General features: G+C 40.8%; 1 protein-coding gene, 1 long non-coding RNA gene and 2 other non-coding genes across 4 annotated transcripts; 3 read left to right on the forward strand and 1 right to left on the reverse strand.

Moving 5' to 3' along the window:
- Positions 1–7,893: 7,893 nt before the first annotated feature.
- On the reverse strand, positions 7,894–9,488 carry LOC144257222 (uncharacterized). Its single transcript, XR_013344396.1, has 3 exons — positions 9,396–9,488; positions 8,483–8,586; positions 7,894–8,034 (listed from the first exon to the last, which is right to left on the reverse strand). It is a non-coding gene; the product is annotated as an uncharacterized LOC144257222 (long non-coding RNA).
- A 157-nt stretch (positions 9,489–9,645) lies between these two features.
- Positions 9,646–14,057, forward strand: Rps3a (ribosomal protein S3A). Its single transcript, XM_026384686.2, has 6 exons — positions 9,646–9,753; positions 10,492–10,595; positions 10,969–11,156; positions 12,943–13,151; positions 13,615–13,724; positions 13,885–14,057. The coding sequence occupies exons 1-6, from the start codon at positions 9,692–9,694 to the stop codon at positions 14,004–14,006; spliced, it is 795 nt and encodes a 264-aa protein (XP_026240471.1). The 5' UTR covers positions 9,646–9,691; the 3' UTR covers positions 14,007–14,057.
- LOC113179978 (small nucleolar RNA SNORD73) lies at positions 12,092–12,164 on the forward strand. Its single transcript, XR_003300406.1, has one exon. It is a non-coding gene; the product is annotated as a small nucleolar RNA SNORD73 (small nucleolar RNA).
- Positions 13,272–13,339, forward strand: LOC113179979 (small nucleolar RNA SNORD73). Its single transcript, XR_003300407.1, has one exon. It is a non-coding gene; the product is annotated as a small nucleolar RNA SNORD73 (small nucleolar RNA).
- Positions 14,058–17,901: the final 3,844 nt, after the last annotated feature.

Raw genomic sequence — 17,901 nt, forward strand, 5'->3', positions numbered from 1 at the left:
AAGAGAAATTCTAAGCTTATTTTTCAAGGTGCTCAGAAAATTATTTGGTAATTTAAGTACCACCTTGTTTGGGCTAGGGTGTCAGAGGTGGAGCATTGCCTAATAAAGGCCCCAACTTTGATTCCCAGAATCACAACAAAACAAAATGAAAACACCTTTCATCAAATATGACTTTGATCATAAATTCCAGTTCATAAAAATAAAATAAATACAACCCTGGGTGCTGGAGTTTGCTCAAGGCCTGAAATGATAGCAATTTTTAAAATACCATTGCTATGTATTTTCACTTTTACTGAATGCATGCTAATAATCCTCTGAGATGGCCAGGACAGGTATCACTATCTCCATTTTGCAGAGACCTAAATCTCAGGGATTAAGTGACTTGCCTGTGATTATAAAATGAGTTGGAAGTGAAGCCAGGTCAACTGATTGCAAATTACATAGTCTTGAAACTGTTCAGATCTCAAAATAAAAGACTTCTTGAAAGAACAAAACTCACTATGCACCTAGGTAACATTACTGAATGAATAAATATCTGATCCATAAGTAGAAATCTTGTTACAATGAGTATAATTGCATAAATGCAATGAATACCATCTGAAAAGGTAAAGAAGAAAAGAGGATCTGAATTAAAGAAATATCCCATGCACTGGGCACAGTGGTGCCCGCTTGTAATCCCAGTGGCTCAAGAGGCTGAGGCAGGAGGATTGTGAGTTCAAAGCCAGCCTCAGCAAAAGCGAGTTGCTAAGCAACTCAGTGAGAGCCTGTCTCTAAATAAAATACAAAACAAGGATAGGGATGTTGCTTCAGTGGTCAAGTGCATCTGAGTTCAATCCCTGGTTATTCCCACCCCCCGGCCACCAAAAAAAATTAAAGAAAAATGACCCTGTGCTATTTGTGATACATATTTTGGGAGCAGAGGGTGGAAGACATGTATTTAGTCTGATCTAAAGTTTAGCCAAATCAGATGCAGAGGTGCTCATCTGTAATACCAGTTACGAGGGAAGCTGAGGCAGAAGACTTACAAGCTCAAGTTTAGCCGGAGCAACTGAGTGAAAGACAGTCTCAAAATGAAAAGTAAAAGGGGATGGGATGTAGCTCAGTGGTGGAGTGCCACCAAAACAAATGAATAAACAAAGATACCAAAAACCACATTCAAGTTCTTACAGTAGGTTTGTTCTCTTTTACAAACTTCTCATTTCTGTAGCACCTTTTATGAATTCATGATAATGCTCCACATTTTAATAAATGTATGAACTTCGTGATTGTTAAGAGAACAACTTAAGGGCTGGGCTGTAACTCAGTGGTAGAGGGCTTGCCTAGCATGTGTGAGGCACTGGGTTCCCTCCTCAGCACCACATAAAAATAAACAAAATTAAAAAATAAAGGCATTCTGCCATCTGCAACCACAAAAATAAATAAATAAAAAGAAAAAGACAATTTAACTCTATATTGTTTTTACTGATGTTATAAATATATTGCTAGTTAATAGCTATTGGAAATAATTTCCCGTTTTTGGTAACAGGGTAAGGGGAATAGTAAAAAAGAAGAAAAGAAGCAAACATTTTTTTTTGTGTGTGTGTGTGTGTGTGCGCTTATGTACTTTGTGGCATTTACTTTTCACAAAACCTTACAAAAAAAGAAAACTAATTGCTCTTGTAGCAATTTCTTTTTCCCATGCAGAATTTTGGGTGAGCACATGGCTCTACTGCTAAGGCCTATTTTCCAGCCTGTCCTGCAGCTAGGGATGGCAAAGTGATGTGAGTGGAATGCATGTGTGGAACATGTGGATGGTACTCTGTAAGGAAAGGAACACATCCTCCTCTTCATTTTTTCCTCCTCTGCTGGATTAACTGTTGATTTTGCATCCTGGACCCCATGGATGAGAGCAACACAGCATGAATGGCAGAGGCACAGGATTGATAAAACCACGGACCTTAAATCCCCAACATTATGGAGCCAAAGCACCAGTCCTAGACTGCCCACTGGACTGCCCTGTGAATGAGAAATAGCTTCTACTTGCTGCTTTTCTTTTCCCCTCCAATACTGAGATTGAACCCGGGAGCTTTTTACTACCGACCTACATTCCCAGCCCTTTTTATTTTTTATTTGGGACAGGTTCTCATTAAATTCCTGAGATTGGCCTTGAATTTGTGATGCTTGGATTACAGGAGTGTGCTGCTACACTTACCTTGTTTATGCCGCTATCATTAAAGTTTTGTTATAGTTTCTGGACTAACAACACCCTGGAGGTGCACAGCATGGTGGCCTTGAACTGAACTTTTAACTGAAGGGGAAAAAGGAAAACAAGCCTAGAAAAATAAAAATTTTCTGAGGTCAAACTACTATAATGTAGGACTGGACCCAGACCCACATTGAGTGTGGCAGTACTACAGCCCAGCCATTAATTTACATTCTGGAAGTATAGCATGTGTATTTCTAGAATGTGCGCAAGATGGTTTCAATTTCCATGTCAACCAGCAAAAATGACTGTGTGAGTAGTGAAGAAAAGCGAGTACCCCTGCCCAGCATGTGATAGCAAGGGGAATACAGAATCCAGTTTGATTGTAACTATGTACTTTTATAAGATACTAACATCACCAAGTACAGATTTAATCTCAGGTTTCCTTCTCAATTCTCTTGTTTTGTTTCATGAAATAAGTTCCTTCTTCTTGTCTGCCAATCACAACAAATCCTGCAGGCTGAGATAGGTGAGGACAGAGACTCATTGCACTCAGTTAGGGAATGAGAGGTGCATGAGTGTGAGCGGGCAGCTGAGAGGCAGCTGAGATGATCAGCCTGATATTTATTTTGTGGAGAAAGAGAGAAGGAAAGTCAAAGTCACTAAGTGCCTACTATATGCTCAGCTCTGTTCTAATGCATATTGTATTATTTAAACCTTATAGTAACCATGGGAGATAGGTATTATTCCCAGATACTGTGAGAAAACAAAGACAGTAGAAAGTCACACAGCTAGCCAGAGAGGCAGTGACTTTAATTAAGGACTGAATTCAAAATCTGTATTCTTTCCACCACACCACGCTGTTTTTTAAAAGTTTTAATCTTCCCACAAATTTTATCTTCTCTTTTCCAAACACATCATCTCAGGGCTGGGGGTGTGACTCAGTGGTAGTGCATGGGCTTATCATACAAGGGGTCCTGGGTTCAGTCTTCAGCAGCCAAACAAACAAACAAAAACCTCCCTTCACCTTTCTATAATTCTGAAGATTATTTGGGGAATTTTAAGAAATTTGCAAGGCCTGGGCTGGCTGTATAGCTCAGTGTGCCTAGCACTTGTGAGGCCTAGCACATTTGATCTCCAGCATCGGTTAAAAAAAAAAATTGCCAGGTCTTTAATGTGTTTGGCATGTCCAATAAGATATTCTATATGGGCTGGGGATGTGGCTCAAGCAGTAACGCGAAGGGTGCTGGGTTTGATCCTCAGCACCACATAAAATAAAATAAAGATGATGTGTCCACCGAAAACCAAAAAATAAATATTTAAAAATTTTTTCTCTCTCTCTCTTAAAAAAAAAAAGATATTCTATAACACTTGGAATTCAGTAGATCCTTTGGATCAGTTTATAGTAGTGTAATAAACAACAACAACAACAACAATGCCAGTGGGCAACAAGAAGGAATGTAAGCCAGAATGTGATTTGGCACGCTATTTCCTTGATAAAGTCTTTATATGGGAAATACATATTTTTTATTGTCAGCGAACCTTATTTACTTATATGTGGTGCTGAGAATCAAACCCAGTGACTCACATACACTAGGCAGTGCTCTACCACTAAGCCCCACCCCCAGCCTCTGTCTTAATTATTTACTGGGTTTAAATCTATATTGAAAGGCTGAGATGTGATTCAGCACTTCCTAAGCAGGCACAAGGCCCTGGGTTTGATCCTTAATACAAATACAAAAATAAATATACATTGTATCACCTAATACAATGTAGAGAGAAAATAAGAAACTATAAAAAGTAACATAAAGGAAAAGAACCAAATGAAACTTCTGTAACTAAAGAGCAGTTATTTACTTATTTATTGCAGCCCCCCTCCTACCAGGGGCTCACACATGATAGCCAAGTACTCTACCAATAAACTGCATCCCTAGCCCTTATTTTTATTTTTGGTCCTGGGGATTTGGTACAGAGGATCTTTATCTGTGAGTAACATCCCCAGCCTCCCCCCCCCCTTTTTTTTTTTGAGACAGGGTCTCATTAAATTGTTAAAGGTCTAGCTAAGTTACTGAGGCTGGCCTCAAACTTGCAAAGCTAGAGCTGTAGCCTCCCAAGTCACCAGGATTATAGGTATGTGCCCCAGCACCCATTTGTTCCATTTCATTTTATACAGGGTCTCCCTATGCTGCCTGGGCTGGTTTCAAACTCCTGGGCTCAGGCGATCCCTGCTTCAGCCTCCAGAGTAGCTGGGACTCTATGCAACACACTACCATGCCAGGGTCCTAAAAGTTTTAAATGATGACCAGGGATTCAATATACTGACTTCATATATCCCCTTTTATTCAGTATAAGAAATTAAAACTGACGATTGCATCATTTAATGAAACATTGTCAGGAAAATATAATTTTTTTCCTATAAAACTTTGTGAATTTGGGCTGGGGTTGTCACTCAGGGGTAGAGTGATCACGTAGCATGTGTGAGGCACTGGGTTCAAACCTTAGCACAACAAAAAATAAAATAAAATAAAATAAAGGCATTGTGTCCACCTACAACTAAAAAATGAAAAACTTTGTGAATTTATTTTTAAAGTTCTTTTTTTATTCTACTCTATATTACTGTGACTTCTTCATGTGGGCTGCAGATAAATTTTTTTCTCAGTCCTAGGAATAGTTATACTTTTGAGTAGCTATTTTTTTTTTTTTAATCTCATGGACAGTGCAAGTGGTTGTTTTGTACTTGTGATGACCACTAGATGCACTTGAGCTGAGATGAATTTTCAACTCTAAAAACTGCAAAATTGCAAGATACATTTCTTGTGTACAGATTCAACAAATGCTGGTTTTATTTTCCTTCTTTTCTGTTTTCTTTCTTTTGATTTCCTCACTTTCTTCTTCACTATGACCTGGCATTTTAAAAAACACCAGTTTCAGAGGTTCAGTCCATGGTTGGCCAACTCCACTGCTCTGGGACAGGGATGAGGCATGATGGAAAGGTGTGTCAGAGGAAGGCTGTTCATGACAGCTAGGAAGCAGAGCAAACATATACATTTAAAAAGGAAAAAAAAAAGCTTTTATTAGCCAGGTGTGGTGGCACATGCTTATAATCCCAGAGACTTGGGAGCCTGAGGCAGGAGGATCACAAGTTTGAGGCCAGCCTCAGCAACTCAGTGAGACACTGTCTCAAAATTTTAAAAATAAATAAAAAGGGCTGGGGGTGTTAGTTTAGTGGCAGAGAACCCCTGTGTTCAATCCCCAGTACCATAGGAAGGGATGCGGGAGTTTTTAACTATAAAATAACTTTTAGGAATGAAATAGACCTCTGATGAATCCCTTAGGTACTAGAGCTGAAATAAACTAGATACAGCTGGTTCCACTAATGATTTCCCTATGACTTTTACTCTTGGACAAAAAGAGGTCTCAGACCAGGAAGAAAGTAAGTTTGAGTTTTATATTGGAGTAGGCAGTCTGAGGATCTATAACATATTCCATTGGAGAAAATTTAAACCTAGGTAATAAACTTAAGTCAAGATCACTATTTGAGGCTGCAGGTATAGCTCAGAGCTAGTATGAACAAGGCCCTAGGTTAGATCCCCAGCAACTCTCTCTCTCTCTCTCTCTCTCTCTCTCTCTCACACACACACACACACACATTGTTATTGAACGAAAATTAATATAGTTTATTAGACTTGACATTATATTTGGGACGACTAATTGATTTCCTCTGGTCACTAATTTCCAGCAATCTGTAATAAGAAAAATAAGGTCTACATTGTTCACAAACTTGATTTATTCACCTTATAGAATATATCATTTTTATTTTGGGAATCAAAATATATTATTGTTGTTGTTGTTGTTGTTATTCTAGGGATTAAACCCACAGGTGCTCTACCATTGAACCAAACCTTTTTATTTTACTTTGAGACAGGCTATCACTAAGTTGCTGAGAATGATCTCAGACTTTCAATCTTCCTGCCTCAGTCTCCTGTGTAGCTGGGTCATAGGCATGCCCACCATACCTGGCCAAAACACAATTTTAACATGAAATGATGTTCACAGTAAACAAAACTTGTTTTTTAGTTTGGCAAATTTTTTTTTAAAAGAGAGAGAGAGAGAGGGGAGAGAGAGAGAGAGAGAGAGAGAGAGAGAGAGAGAGAGAGAGAGAGAATTCTAACATTTTATTTTTTTTTTTAGTTTTTGGCGGACACAACATCTTTGTTTGTATGTGGTGCTGAGGATCAAACCCGGGCGGCACACATGCCAGGCGAGCGCGCCACCACTTGAGCCACATCCCCAGCCCAGTTTGGCAATTTTTTAAAATTGCAGGTCTTTTTTTTTTTTTTCTTCTGTGTGTGTGTGTGTGTGTGTGTGTGTGTGTGTGTGTGTGGTGTGCTAGGGATTGTACCCAGGGCCTAGTACATGCAAGGCAAGCACTCTACCAACTAGCCCCAGGCCTGTTGGTTCTAAAAATTATTTTTAAAATCTGGACTAATCTACTAAATCCAAAATGTGACCCATGTCAATTCGACTCTTATTTGTTCATTCAACACATAATCTGAGGGGTTGCCACATGAGATGGGACACAAAGAAGAAACAGGCTGCCTGTGTGCTTTTTTGCTCATGGTGAAAAGGACCTGTTTAGTCATCTGTTACTAGTCAGCTGGGCGAAGTCTTCTGGGAGCAGCTGTGAGGAAAGTCTATTTGTCTAGACATCCAATCTCATGGAAAAAAGAAATGAAGCTGAGCTGCCTTAAAAATGCACAGGTACGAGCCTGCTGATGAAGGGAAACATGGAAGCAAGAGAAGCGTCCAAGTTAAAATGGGAAGGACAAAGGAATAAGTGAGGCTGAGTAAGTGTCATCCTCAGCTAAGCACTTTTTTCCCCTTGGGGGGAGGGGTGCCAGAAATAGAACCCAGGGCTTTGTACATGCTAGGCAACCCCAGCCCGTTTTTTTTTTTTTAAACAAAATTGTTGTGAGAATCACATAAAACCTACCATCTTACCATTTTAAGAGTATGCTTCAGTAGTGTTAAAGTATATTCCGACTGTTGGCTTTATCCTACAGGAATAAATAATTTCAAGTTGAGACTAGAAATTTAGAAAGACTGTCTTAAAGGGCTGGGGTAAAAGGAGGTAGGGGCTGGAGGATAGAAGGAGGGAAGGGATTATACGATTTGGAACCTTGGATGGTGGCAACAAGGGGTTCACTGAGATTCTGGGATCCTCATGGCTGTGCAGGCATTTAACCACTCATTCCCCTGTGGAGCAAAAGGGAGAAGACTAGGTGGCCAGGAAATGCAAGGGTGCAGTGTGTGTTTCAGATTGGACCAGTCACAGATTCAGGAGTTCAGAGACCTGCAACATAACTGTTCAGATCAGAGATGGTTTTACTGACGGGGAAGATCTGTATCGTGTATTTGCCTCACTGAGGAAAAATCCGAGTGATTGGTACCTGGATGCCGTGACAACGTAGGCGCCGGGCCAGACACTTGCACCATGTCTCAAAGTATTTGGTGAAAAGTTAGATGCACAGATACCGGAGATAGGATCAGAGTGCTTTTGATTGCTTTTTGGTGGGGAAATCACTGGGGATTGAACCCAGGGTGCCTGAGCTACTGAGCCATATCACCAAATCTTTTTGTTTTTTATTGCTAAGTTGCTTAGTGCCTCAGTGAGTTGCTGAGGCTGGCTTTGAACTTGTGGTCCTCCTACCTCAGGCTCCACAGTTGCTGGGATTACAGGCGTGCACCACAGGGCCCAGCTGTTTGATGAAGGAGCAACTGGCACTGTGGTCAGTAGAGCATGTCTCTTGAACTTCATGATGAGGAAGTGGATGAGCTGTGTAGAGAAGCACCTATTCACCAAAAGGGGAATTTCAATTACATTGAGTTCATGTGGATCCTTAAACAGAACAAAAGACAATCATAACTAAAAAGGACCTCACATGCTAGCCAAACATTCCTTGTTGCCACTTTGGGTGTTTCTGAAATTTTCTGAGTCTATCGCATGCCCTTAGCTTTAGAACTTTTGCCTTTCATATTGTATTTATTTTCAGACATTTGGCACATATATCTTTGTAGTCAGACTGGAAATGAGATTTTTTTGTCATTTTCTTTTCTTTTTAAAAAATATTTATTATTTATGTATCTTTAATTTTAGGTGCATATATTAGTTTGTTTGTATGTGGTGCTGAGGATCGAACCCAGTGCCTCATGCATGCTAGGTGAACACTCTCCCACTGAACCACCATCCGAGCCCATTTTTTTTTTGTCATTTTCAACATAGAAAATAGGGCAACTTACCTGTGTGTTATGGCACACACACAACTGTAATCCCTGCTACTTAGAAGGCTGAGGCAGGAGGATTCCAAGTTCAAGGCCAGCCTGTGCAACAAAGTGAGACACCACTGCCCACCCCAAGGGAAAAAAAAAGGAGAAGAAAGAAAAATAGCATAAACTTATTAGTGGCTTCCCACCCAATAACTGGAGTTAATCTATTTCTTTAAAGAATGTTATTTTCTCAATGTTTTCTGAACCATAATTAAATTTTGTGATAAAAAAAAATGTTTACAAGTTTGCTGGTGGATTTGTGAGTAGGGGATGATTTCTAGCTTGGTCATCTTCTTTTTTCCCCAGAGGGGAAGTTTGCCAAAGGAATTCAACACACCCTGGCTGAGTACCCAACCTGTATGCTATATGGGCTAGAAACTTTCCAGGGGCCACATCTTGCCAGGAAATGTTAAACCGCGACAGTTAAAAAAAAAAAAAAAAGTATATATATATAAACTCACTGAGGCACTAAGTATATATAAGCAAAATCTATCTATCTATCTATATATGAATTGCTACAAAAATCTTAAGAAATTAGAGATTTTACTCTACTTTTAAAAAATGTATTGTTACTGTATAACAAACACACTTTTTTGGGTTTCTTTTCCTCTTTCCTCCCCCGCACTCCCCCTGCCCCCAACTGGGGGTTAAACCCAGGGCCTGGCGCATGGTAGGCACACACTCTATCACTGAGCTACATCGCCAATCTTTTTCATTTTTTGAGACAGGGCCTCGCTGAGTCGCTGAGGCTGGCCTCCAACTTGCCATTCTCCTGCCTCAGTGACTGCAAAGTGCATGCTCTTGAGAAGAAACGTGGCTGAAGAGTTAGACGGTGAGTTCAGGTTTGAAGGATGCTGAGTGGCCCTCTCTTTATTCGGAAACTTACTTCCTCACTTCTAAGCCACAGAAACCACAGGTCACTAGGTCTGCACCTCAGGCGGCTAGCACCTGAGTCTCCAGAGCACGGTCTCCCAGCGAGCCCAAGGCGTGCTAGGCGGCCTCCTCACACACGAGGGCGCTCTCGCAACTACAGTCGAAGGAGTAGCTCCGTTTGCTGTCGCGATATTCTTGACGCCGGAAGGGCGAAAGATCAGAGGTCACGTAGACGGCGCGTCCCGTCCCCGTACGGCTAAGTTCTCGCGCGAGTTGCGCTTCCGTCCTTTTGGCTCTCTGAGCAGCACCATGGCGGTAGGCAAGAACAAGCGCCTTACAAAAGGCGGCAAGAAGGGAGCCAAGAAGAAAGTGTAAGTGGCGACTATCGTCGGTCCTCGCTGTTGGGGTCCTGCTGGAATCGGCGGGCGGGCTCTAGATCGCGGTGTGGGCTGGATGGCGAGGATGCCGGTTGGATTGCGCTGGCCCTGACTTTGGTTCAGAGTGCACCGCGGCCTGGCGGATCTGGGTGCTGCGTTGCGCAGGGCTGCCTGCTTTTCCCCAGACTTCCTGGATCTTGTGCGCGCCGCGTGAACCGAGTGTTCGCCGCGACTCGGCGTGTTCTGTTCTGTGCGCTGTGTCCGTGGATTTTTGGTGCCACTCCATTAACTGTTGTCCAGGAAGTTACTCCCTTCAGGGACCCGCACCTCTCTACTGCTTGGGCCCCGTGGGAGGTTCTGAGAAGTTAACCCTAAAGGGTCTTTGTTACCACTTTGTGCCTTCACGAACCTGTGGAGTTCGCGAGACGTGCAGGTTACCGGTGGAACATTTGTCCGTGTGATGGGCGGACCATGGAGGAGAGTGGCCATAACCTTAGAGTCTGTAGGCTGTACAGCGAGACTCAGAACATCAAGCTTCACGTGTGCGTGCCTCATTTCACTGTGAGGGAATTGATTGACTTTAGTGTTAGGTAGTAGTTAAGTAGTTAAGATTTCTTAAAATCTTGCTGGGAAGTGAAGTTAACATTAGTGTTAAATAAGGAAAGGTGTAGGAAATTTCAGTAATAAATACAAGACTTGCAATGAAACGTAAGCTTTTTTTTTTCCCCCTAGGGTTGATCCATTTTCTAAGAAAGATTGGTATGATGTGAAAGCACCGGCAATGTTCAATATAAGAAATATTGGAAAAACATTAGTCACCAGGACCCAGGGAACCAGTGAGTATCTTATACTTGGTTTGCATTTTCTTTAATTGAGGTATATGTATTGTAGTAGGCATATTGGGCTTCTCTTCGTCCTGTGACAGGAGACTTTAAGGACACCTCGGTTCTTGGTTTTAGGTTTGGCACCTGTGGTGGTTGTTTTTGTGGTACTCTTAAGCAAGAGTTCACTAACAGTGGACAAGTGGTTTTGAACTTCTAAGGGGGCACTGTCAATAAGTCATTGAAGTTTTGATGAATTTGATAACACAGATTAAGGTCTTTATTTACCATTAACTTAATTTTTAATCTCAGCTTATATGCATGACTTAGTAGACTTGTATTTATGTAGTTCCTAATGTTAATCAGATATTCAATTCTTATTTTGTAGAAATTGCTTCTGATGGCCTCAAGGGTCGGGTGTTTGAAGTGAGTCTTGCTGATCTGCAGAATGATGAAGTTGCATTTAGGAAGTTCAAACTAATTACTGAGGATGTTCAGGGAAAAAACTGCCTGACCAACTTCCATGGCATGGATCTTACCCGTGACAAAATGTGTTCCATGGTCAAAAAATGGCAGGTGAGACCCAAAGTTTTCTTGGAGTTCATAGGGTACATGACCAAGGATGTCATGGTGTGATGACAGGAAGGGAACATATGTAATGAAGATTTAGGTTTCATTTGAAATTTTTGATTTCGTCCTTTTAAATATATATTTTTTTGTCAGTGAATCTTTTTTTTTTATTGTTGGTCGTTCAAAACATTACATAGTTCTTAATACATCATATTTCACAGTTTTGTCAGTGAATCTTTATGTGGTGCTGAGAATTGAACCCAGTGCCTTACACATGCTAGGCGACTACTTTACCACTTCTTTATGACCCCAGCCCTTGATTGTGTTCTTGATTTTATTATGTGCTAACTCTGGTTGCTACTGCTGAGTTTATGATGCCTTGGCCATCCTTTATTTTTTTTTGGTGGTACTGGGGATTGAACTAGGGTCACACATGAGCTATGTTCCCAGCCCTTTAAAAATTTTCTTATTTTGAAACATGCCTTGCCCAGTTGTTAGTGATCCTTTTCCCTCAGCCTCTCCTCAATTGGGGATTATAAGAGTGTGCTACCACAGCCAACTATGATCATCCTATTTTACTTGACATGTTTAAATTGAGTCCAAGGTTTATTTTGGGATCTCAAAATCTAGTGAATTTAGAGTGAAAGGGGGGCTCAGGTTAACCTTTTGCCTCTGGCTGGGAGATGTAACAGTGGAAAATTCTCTGATACGGTGTTTAAATCATGACTCCATGTCCCATTATATTCTTGAAGTAAATTTTTGTTTACTAAGCTTTGTTTCTTGTGGAGAGAAGTATATTCTTTCATTGAATTGTGGGGGTGAAATAAGCAATTCATGTAGCACAGTGCTTAACACAAAATACTCAGCTGGTGGTACCAGAAAATATATTGATTCACATGTGTCTGGCTAACTGTCTAGTTTTGGAATATTTTGTATATGGGAATGAATGATGACAAAATGTTTCGGTCCCAAATGATACATCTTGATTATACCGTTACATTTATTTCTGACATTCCCTTAAGGTTTTATGGTTGCATTTCTGGAAATGTATGACTATGATTGTGTTGATGTGTTCTTTTTCTTTTTGTGGTGCTGGGGATTGGAAATGTTCATTTTAAAAATAAAAGTATGTTTAATAAATGGAAAGCAGGCAAATCAATTTTTTCGTGACCTTTTGTATTTTAAATTTAGACAATAATATGATCACTCATTATGAACTTTGATTATATATTAGCTGTGAAATTAAATATTCTCCATGGCTTTAGTTTGGAACATAAAATATTTTTTTAAGAAATGTGCTTTTACAGTATTTGTTCAGAACAATTTTTTTTTTGGAAGGTGAAAACGTATACATTATTACTTTTAACTTTTTTTTTTTTTGTCAATGGGCCTTTATTTTGCTTATTTATATGTGGTGCTGAGGATCGAACCTGGTGCTGGTGCCTCCCGCATGCTAGGCAAGCAGTCTACCACTGAGCTACTACTCCAGCCCCATTTGATTGTTTGTTTTGCAGTGCTGGGGACTGAACCCAGGGCCTTGTGCATGCAAGGCAAACACTCTACCAAACTGAGCTATACCCCCAGCCCCCATTTGTTTGATTTTTGAGACCATATCTCAAAAAGTTGTCTAGGCTGGCCTCTAACTTGTGATCCTCCTGCCCCTACCACCCAAGTTGCTGGGATTACAGGAGTATGCCACTGCATCCCACCTAGTTGTTTTTAATAATGAAATTGAGGGATGAATTAATGACATTAAAATGTGTTATATCTGACAGTATCTTTTTCTCTCTAGACGATGATCGAGGCTCATGTTGATGTCAAGACTACGGATGGTTATTTGCTGCGTCTATTCTGTGTTGGTTTTACTAAAAAACGCAACAATCAGATACGGAAGACTTCCTACGCTCAGCACCAGCAGGTCCGCCAAATCCGGAAGAAGATGATGGAAATTATGACCCGGGAAGTGCAGACAAATGACTTGAAAGAAGTTGTCAATAAACTGTAAGTGTTTATTTTGTTCCTCTTACAATAGAATCCTGCCTTAGATGAGGGAAAGCATATGATAACCCTGGCTCCAAGGAGGAACCAGACCCCAATCTTCCACAATTAGTAATGCTTGGGAACAGGTGATGAAAAAAAGTTTCGGTCCCAGATGATGTCTAGTGATAATTAAACATTTTTCTGATGTTCCCATGCAGCATACAGATGTTTAAGAGGGTGTGATAGTTAACCATTAAGGCTTGGACTCAGAAGGCTTAAGATATTAACTTTTTCAGATAGTCTATTCTTACTTGTAAAGGGGTGATGATAGTCTTAATAAGGATATCCTTCGGTTAAGTGAGGCGTTTTATGTGTAGACTTAACTCTAGGGTTTCTTTCCATGTAAAGGAAATGGGATATCCCATGTGTGAAAACCAGAACTTTGGTTTTTGTATTTAATTTCACCATCACTTGTGATTTGCAGGATTCCAGACAGCATTGGGAAAGACATAGAGAAGGCTTGCCAATCAATTTATCCTCTTCATGATGTCTTTGTTAGAAAAGTAAAAATGCTGAAGAAGCCCAAGTTTGAATGTAAGTGAGAAATCGAAATATTTGTGAAAGAAAAATGGTGGGACTAGATAATTTTTTTTCTTAGGGCCAAATAATACCTTTTTTCTTTTATAGTATATTGAACAAATCATTGTTTCAAGATATGATAAGCTATAACTAACAAAAATTTTTTTCTTTTTAGTGGGAAAACTCATGGAGCTTCATGGTGAAGGTAGTAGTTCTGGAAAAGCTACAGGAGATGAGACGGGTGCTAAAGTTGAACGAGCTGATGGATATGAACCACCAGTTCAAGAATCTGTTTAAAATCCAAATTTTTAATAGTGACCAATAAAAAGTCCTATTTGTGATGGTTTACTCCTGAATTTTCTTTTAAAGTAATCTGACAGCTTGGTGAATCAGATTCTCCTAGTTGGTAGTGACCTGGTGAAATTTTTAATGGATTTTATCCATGAAGTAGCAGAAATAGTATGGAAATGGTATTTCACTTATCACATGCCCTAAAGGTGGTTTTTCTTTCTTTTTTTTTTTTTCCTTTTTGTTTAAAAACAAGTAGATGCTGATGAAGCTCGTTTTTGGGCACAGGCATTTGTTTACCATCTGGTGAGGGCCTTCTTGCATGGCAGAGGATATCACATGTCAAGCAGACTGGTTGGTTTGTCTTTAAATGTTTAACCATCTGGAAGGCTTGTTAACAAACAGTTCGTTGTTGGGTCCTTCCCTCAGGTTTCAGATTGAGTAGTTTTAGAAGGAAGCCTGAAATTTGGCTTTTGTAATAAGTTCTCAGGTAGTGCTGGTGGTGCAGATACACTTGGTGCTAGACTAAATAATGAAAGCTCTGCTGGGCAGGGTAGCACACCTGTGCCTGTTCCAGCTGCATGGGAGGGTCATGTGAAATAAAAAAAACTGAATTTAAAAAAAAATGCTGTCTTTAGCCTCTCAGCTATAAAACCAATGGCAAAATTTGGATTCAGAGTCAGTCATCTCTACTCCAAAGCTTAATTCCGCTAGAGAATGCTTGTTACAGGTCTGTTGACAAATGGATATTTACATTGCCCTGTATTTCCTCTAATCACTCCCTGTTTTGTGCTTATTTCTCAGACCTTCAGTTTCCTTTTTTTCCCAGCTGATGACCTTGTTTCCTGTAATCACCAAGAAGGTTAAATAGATGAGAAGGAGTCACAAATTTCCATTGCTTCTGCTCTGTCATCAGTGTGTGCATGTGTTTGTTTTCTGCCTTCTCATCACTGGATGGACTGTGCTAAAACAACCTTTCATTCAAGCATTAGATACCATATTGTCATGCTTCATTAAGCTCTTGGTTCCAGCAGTTTATTCCTTTTACCTATTCCTTTCATCAGCCCATAGGCAAAATAACTCCATTCTTTTGTGTGTGTGGGGGGTACTGGAGTTGGACCCAGGGATACTCTACCACCAAGCAACTTTCCCAGCCTCTTTTGAGATAGTCTAGACATAAGTTGCTGAGGCTGTTCCCAAACTTGATCTTGCCTTAGCCTCCTAAGTAGCAGGGGTTAGAGGCATGGTCACTTTGTCTGGTTGAAATCCTTCATTTCTGTACCCTTCCAGGGGACCCTGCTTAACCCTCCCCTATAGCAAAGCTCAAATATATATATATTTTTGGGGTATTTTTTTGTACTGGGGATTGAACCCAGATTTCTTGCTTCATAAGCACTTTGCCATTAGAGCCACACACCTCCCCCTGCTCACTTTTTACTTCTCTTGAATCTGCTACAATTACATATTTACCTCTATACCATTCCAAGAAAATCATTTTGGGGGCTGGGCATGCTAGTACATACCTGCCCCAGTGGCTCAGGAATTTGAGGTTTACAGTGGCACTGAGCTGTAATCCCAGCTACTCCAGAGGTGGAGGCAAGAAAAAGTTCAAGGCTAACCTCAGCAATTTAGCAAGGCCCAAAGCAACTGAGCACTGAATGTTTCAGAGGAGATTTCTTCCATTAAGAGCACTGCTATGGTTTGTTACTAGAACAAGTTGAGTTGTCCTCTGCCACCAGTGCTAGAGGTCAGTTGCAAGTGCCCCTACTATCTGACATCTAAAGTTTTCACTAAATGAGAGGTGATGTCTTTTTGAAAAGCCAGACTCTTCAGTTTTATATGCTTTGACTGGTTTCATTAAACCACTAACGGGAGTGTTGATAACGCCAGTAAATTCAGGGTCTGTTTACCAAAGTTACTTGTGATCCTGTGGTGGGTTCACAATGCTTATTTCCAATGACAATCAAGGAAAACCTGCTGACTAACCTATTGACACCTAAAGGAAACCCAACCCCTTATTACAGGGTTTGTATTTTGGACACAATACGTGCCTCATTCAACATTCCTTGCTGTTCAAGTAAAAAATGGGGTGTTCTGGGATGCAGCAGCCTTTGCCTCATTTGATTTTTGCATGAAGTGGTCCGCCAGTCAGCTCTCCCATTAATATAATGAATAACCCACCAGGCATGATGATGCATGCCTGTCATCCCAACTACCTTATAGGCTGAGGCAGGAAAATGCAAATTAAGGCTACTATCAGCAATTTACTGAGACCCTGTCAAAAAACAAGGGGCCAAGGATGTAGTTTGAGGTAGAACACCCCTGGTTCAATCCCCAATACTACAAAAACTGCAAACACCTGAGAAACAAAAAAGGGGAATGGTTTATTTGGCTCTCAGTTTTGGATATTTCAGTCCATGACTGACTGGCTCTGGTGCTTTGTGCCTGTTGTTGGCACATCATATCATTGTATCACCTATAGTAGGATGCAGTTCTGTCTCAGCCTACCAAGTAGTTGGGATTACAGGCATGCCTGGTGGGTTATTCATTATAGTAATGGAGAACTGTCCGACCACCACTTCAGGCAAAATTCAAAAGAGCACACTTCATGGCTGTGTGTAAGAGGAGAGACTAGGGATCCACAATCCTTGAGCTCCTAAAACCTCCCACTATGTCCCTCCTACTAAAGGTTCTATCACCTTCCATTAACATCTTGGGCTGAGGACCAAAAATCTTCAACGCTTGGGCCTTTGAGGTATATATAACAAGTGGCAACAGCAACTCAACACAGCTTAAATCCCACTCTACAGCAGGTGCCATTGAACTTGCTGGCTCAATGGGGGTCTTACTTAAGAGAGCCCCTAAATAACTGGATCTAATTAATGGCTCAGATAAAAGCTGTTGTGGTTGTACAACCTCAGTACCAGCTGTGATGAACATGGTTACTGGTCAGGGCAGAATTCAAGCTGTTCTAGATCTAGACAAATTCCTTCAAATGAAATTTGCCATATTTTTGTTGACCTCTGGACTCTTGAGAGTGGCCTAGCCATCTGGTCTGCCACTTCAAAGACAGGCAGATCAAAGGCACCCTTTTTTAGGATTGTACACTGTGAAAATAGATTGTGCTTGCTCACTGGACCATCTAGGGCACTCATGTAGATGACTCTGGTAAATGCCAGTTCTCTGGTGAGGTGAGGCATACTGGATTTAAGGTGCTAATCAAACCAGCACTACTCAGATTGTCCCCACAATGGCAATGTGGCCACCATCATGGACTAAGCACACAGGAAAAAACTCTTGTCATGCATGGCAGTCTTTGTGACTCCTGCCAAAAGTTACTCCATTTGTCTTGAAGCAAATGAGGCAATAATACACAGGGCATTTGTACCATTTGTTCCTGATTAACTACTTTGGACCTTTGGCCTCCTCCAAGAGTAACTAATGGTGCTGTACCACTGTGGACAGATTTTTAGACTATGATATCGCTGTTCCAGTCTGACCAACTGACTTTGGCCATACAATCGTAGCTCTTGAAACTAATGTGTCATATTCTATGTCTTCTAGACCACCTGCAGTCTGACCATTGGGTGCCTTCTGTCACAAAGGCCACCTAGCAGTAAGCTAAACAGATTATTTCATGCTCCCCACCATCCACAGATATCTGACATTGTTGAGCATTAAAGAGGTTTCCAACTACATCACCCTCATCTCCTGGTCCACATACCTGAGCAAGGTAGTTTGACCACAGAATATGGGGAGTCCCCAGAAAGGGATTCTCTCTCTGCTGCCTGCCAGGAAAAAAAGATCTGAGTGAAAGAATGATTAGAGAAAAGTTGGTTTAGGTATCAATTTTCTGGCAGTGGAGAAAAGCAACAACTCTGGCACTTGGGGGAAAAAATTCCTG

This window comes from Urocitellus parryii, chromosome 10, assembly GCF_045843805.1.
Source record: "Urocitellus parryii isolate mUroPar1 chromosome 10, mUroPar1.hap1, whole genome shotgun sequence".
Taxonomy (NCBI): domain Eukaryota; kingdom Metazoa; phylum Chordata; class Mammalia; order Rodentia; family Sciuridae; genus Urocitellus; species Urocitellus parryii.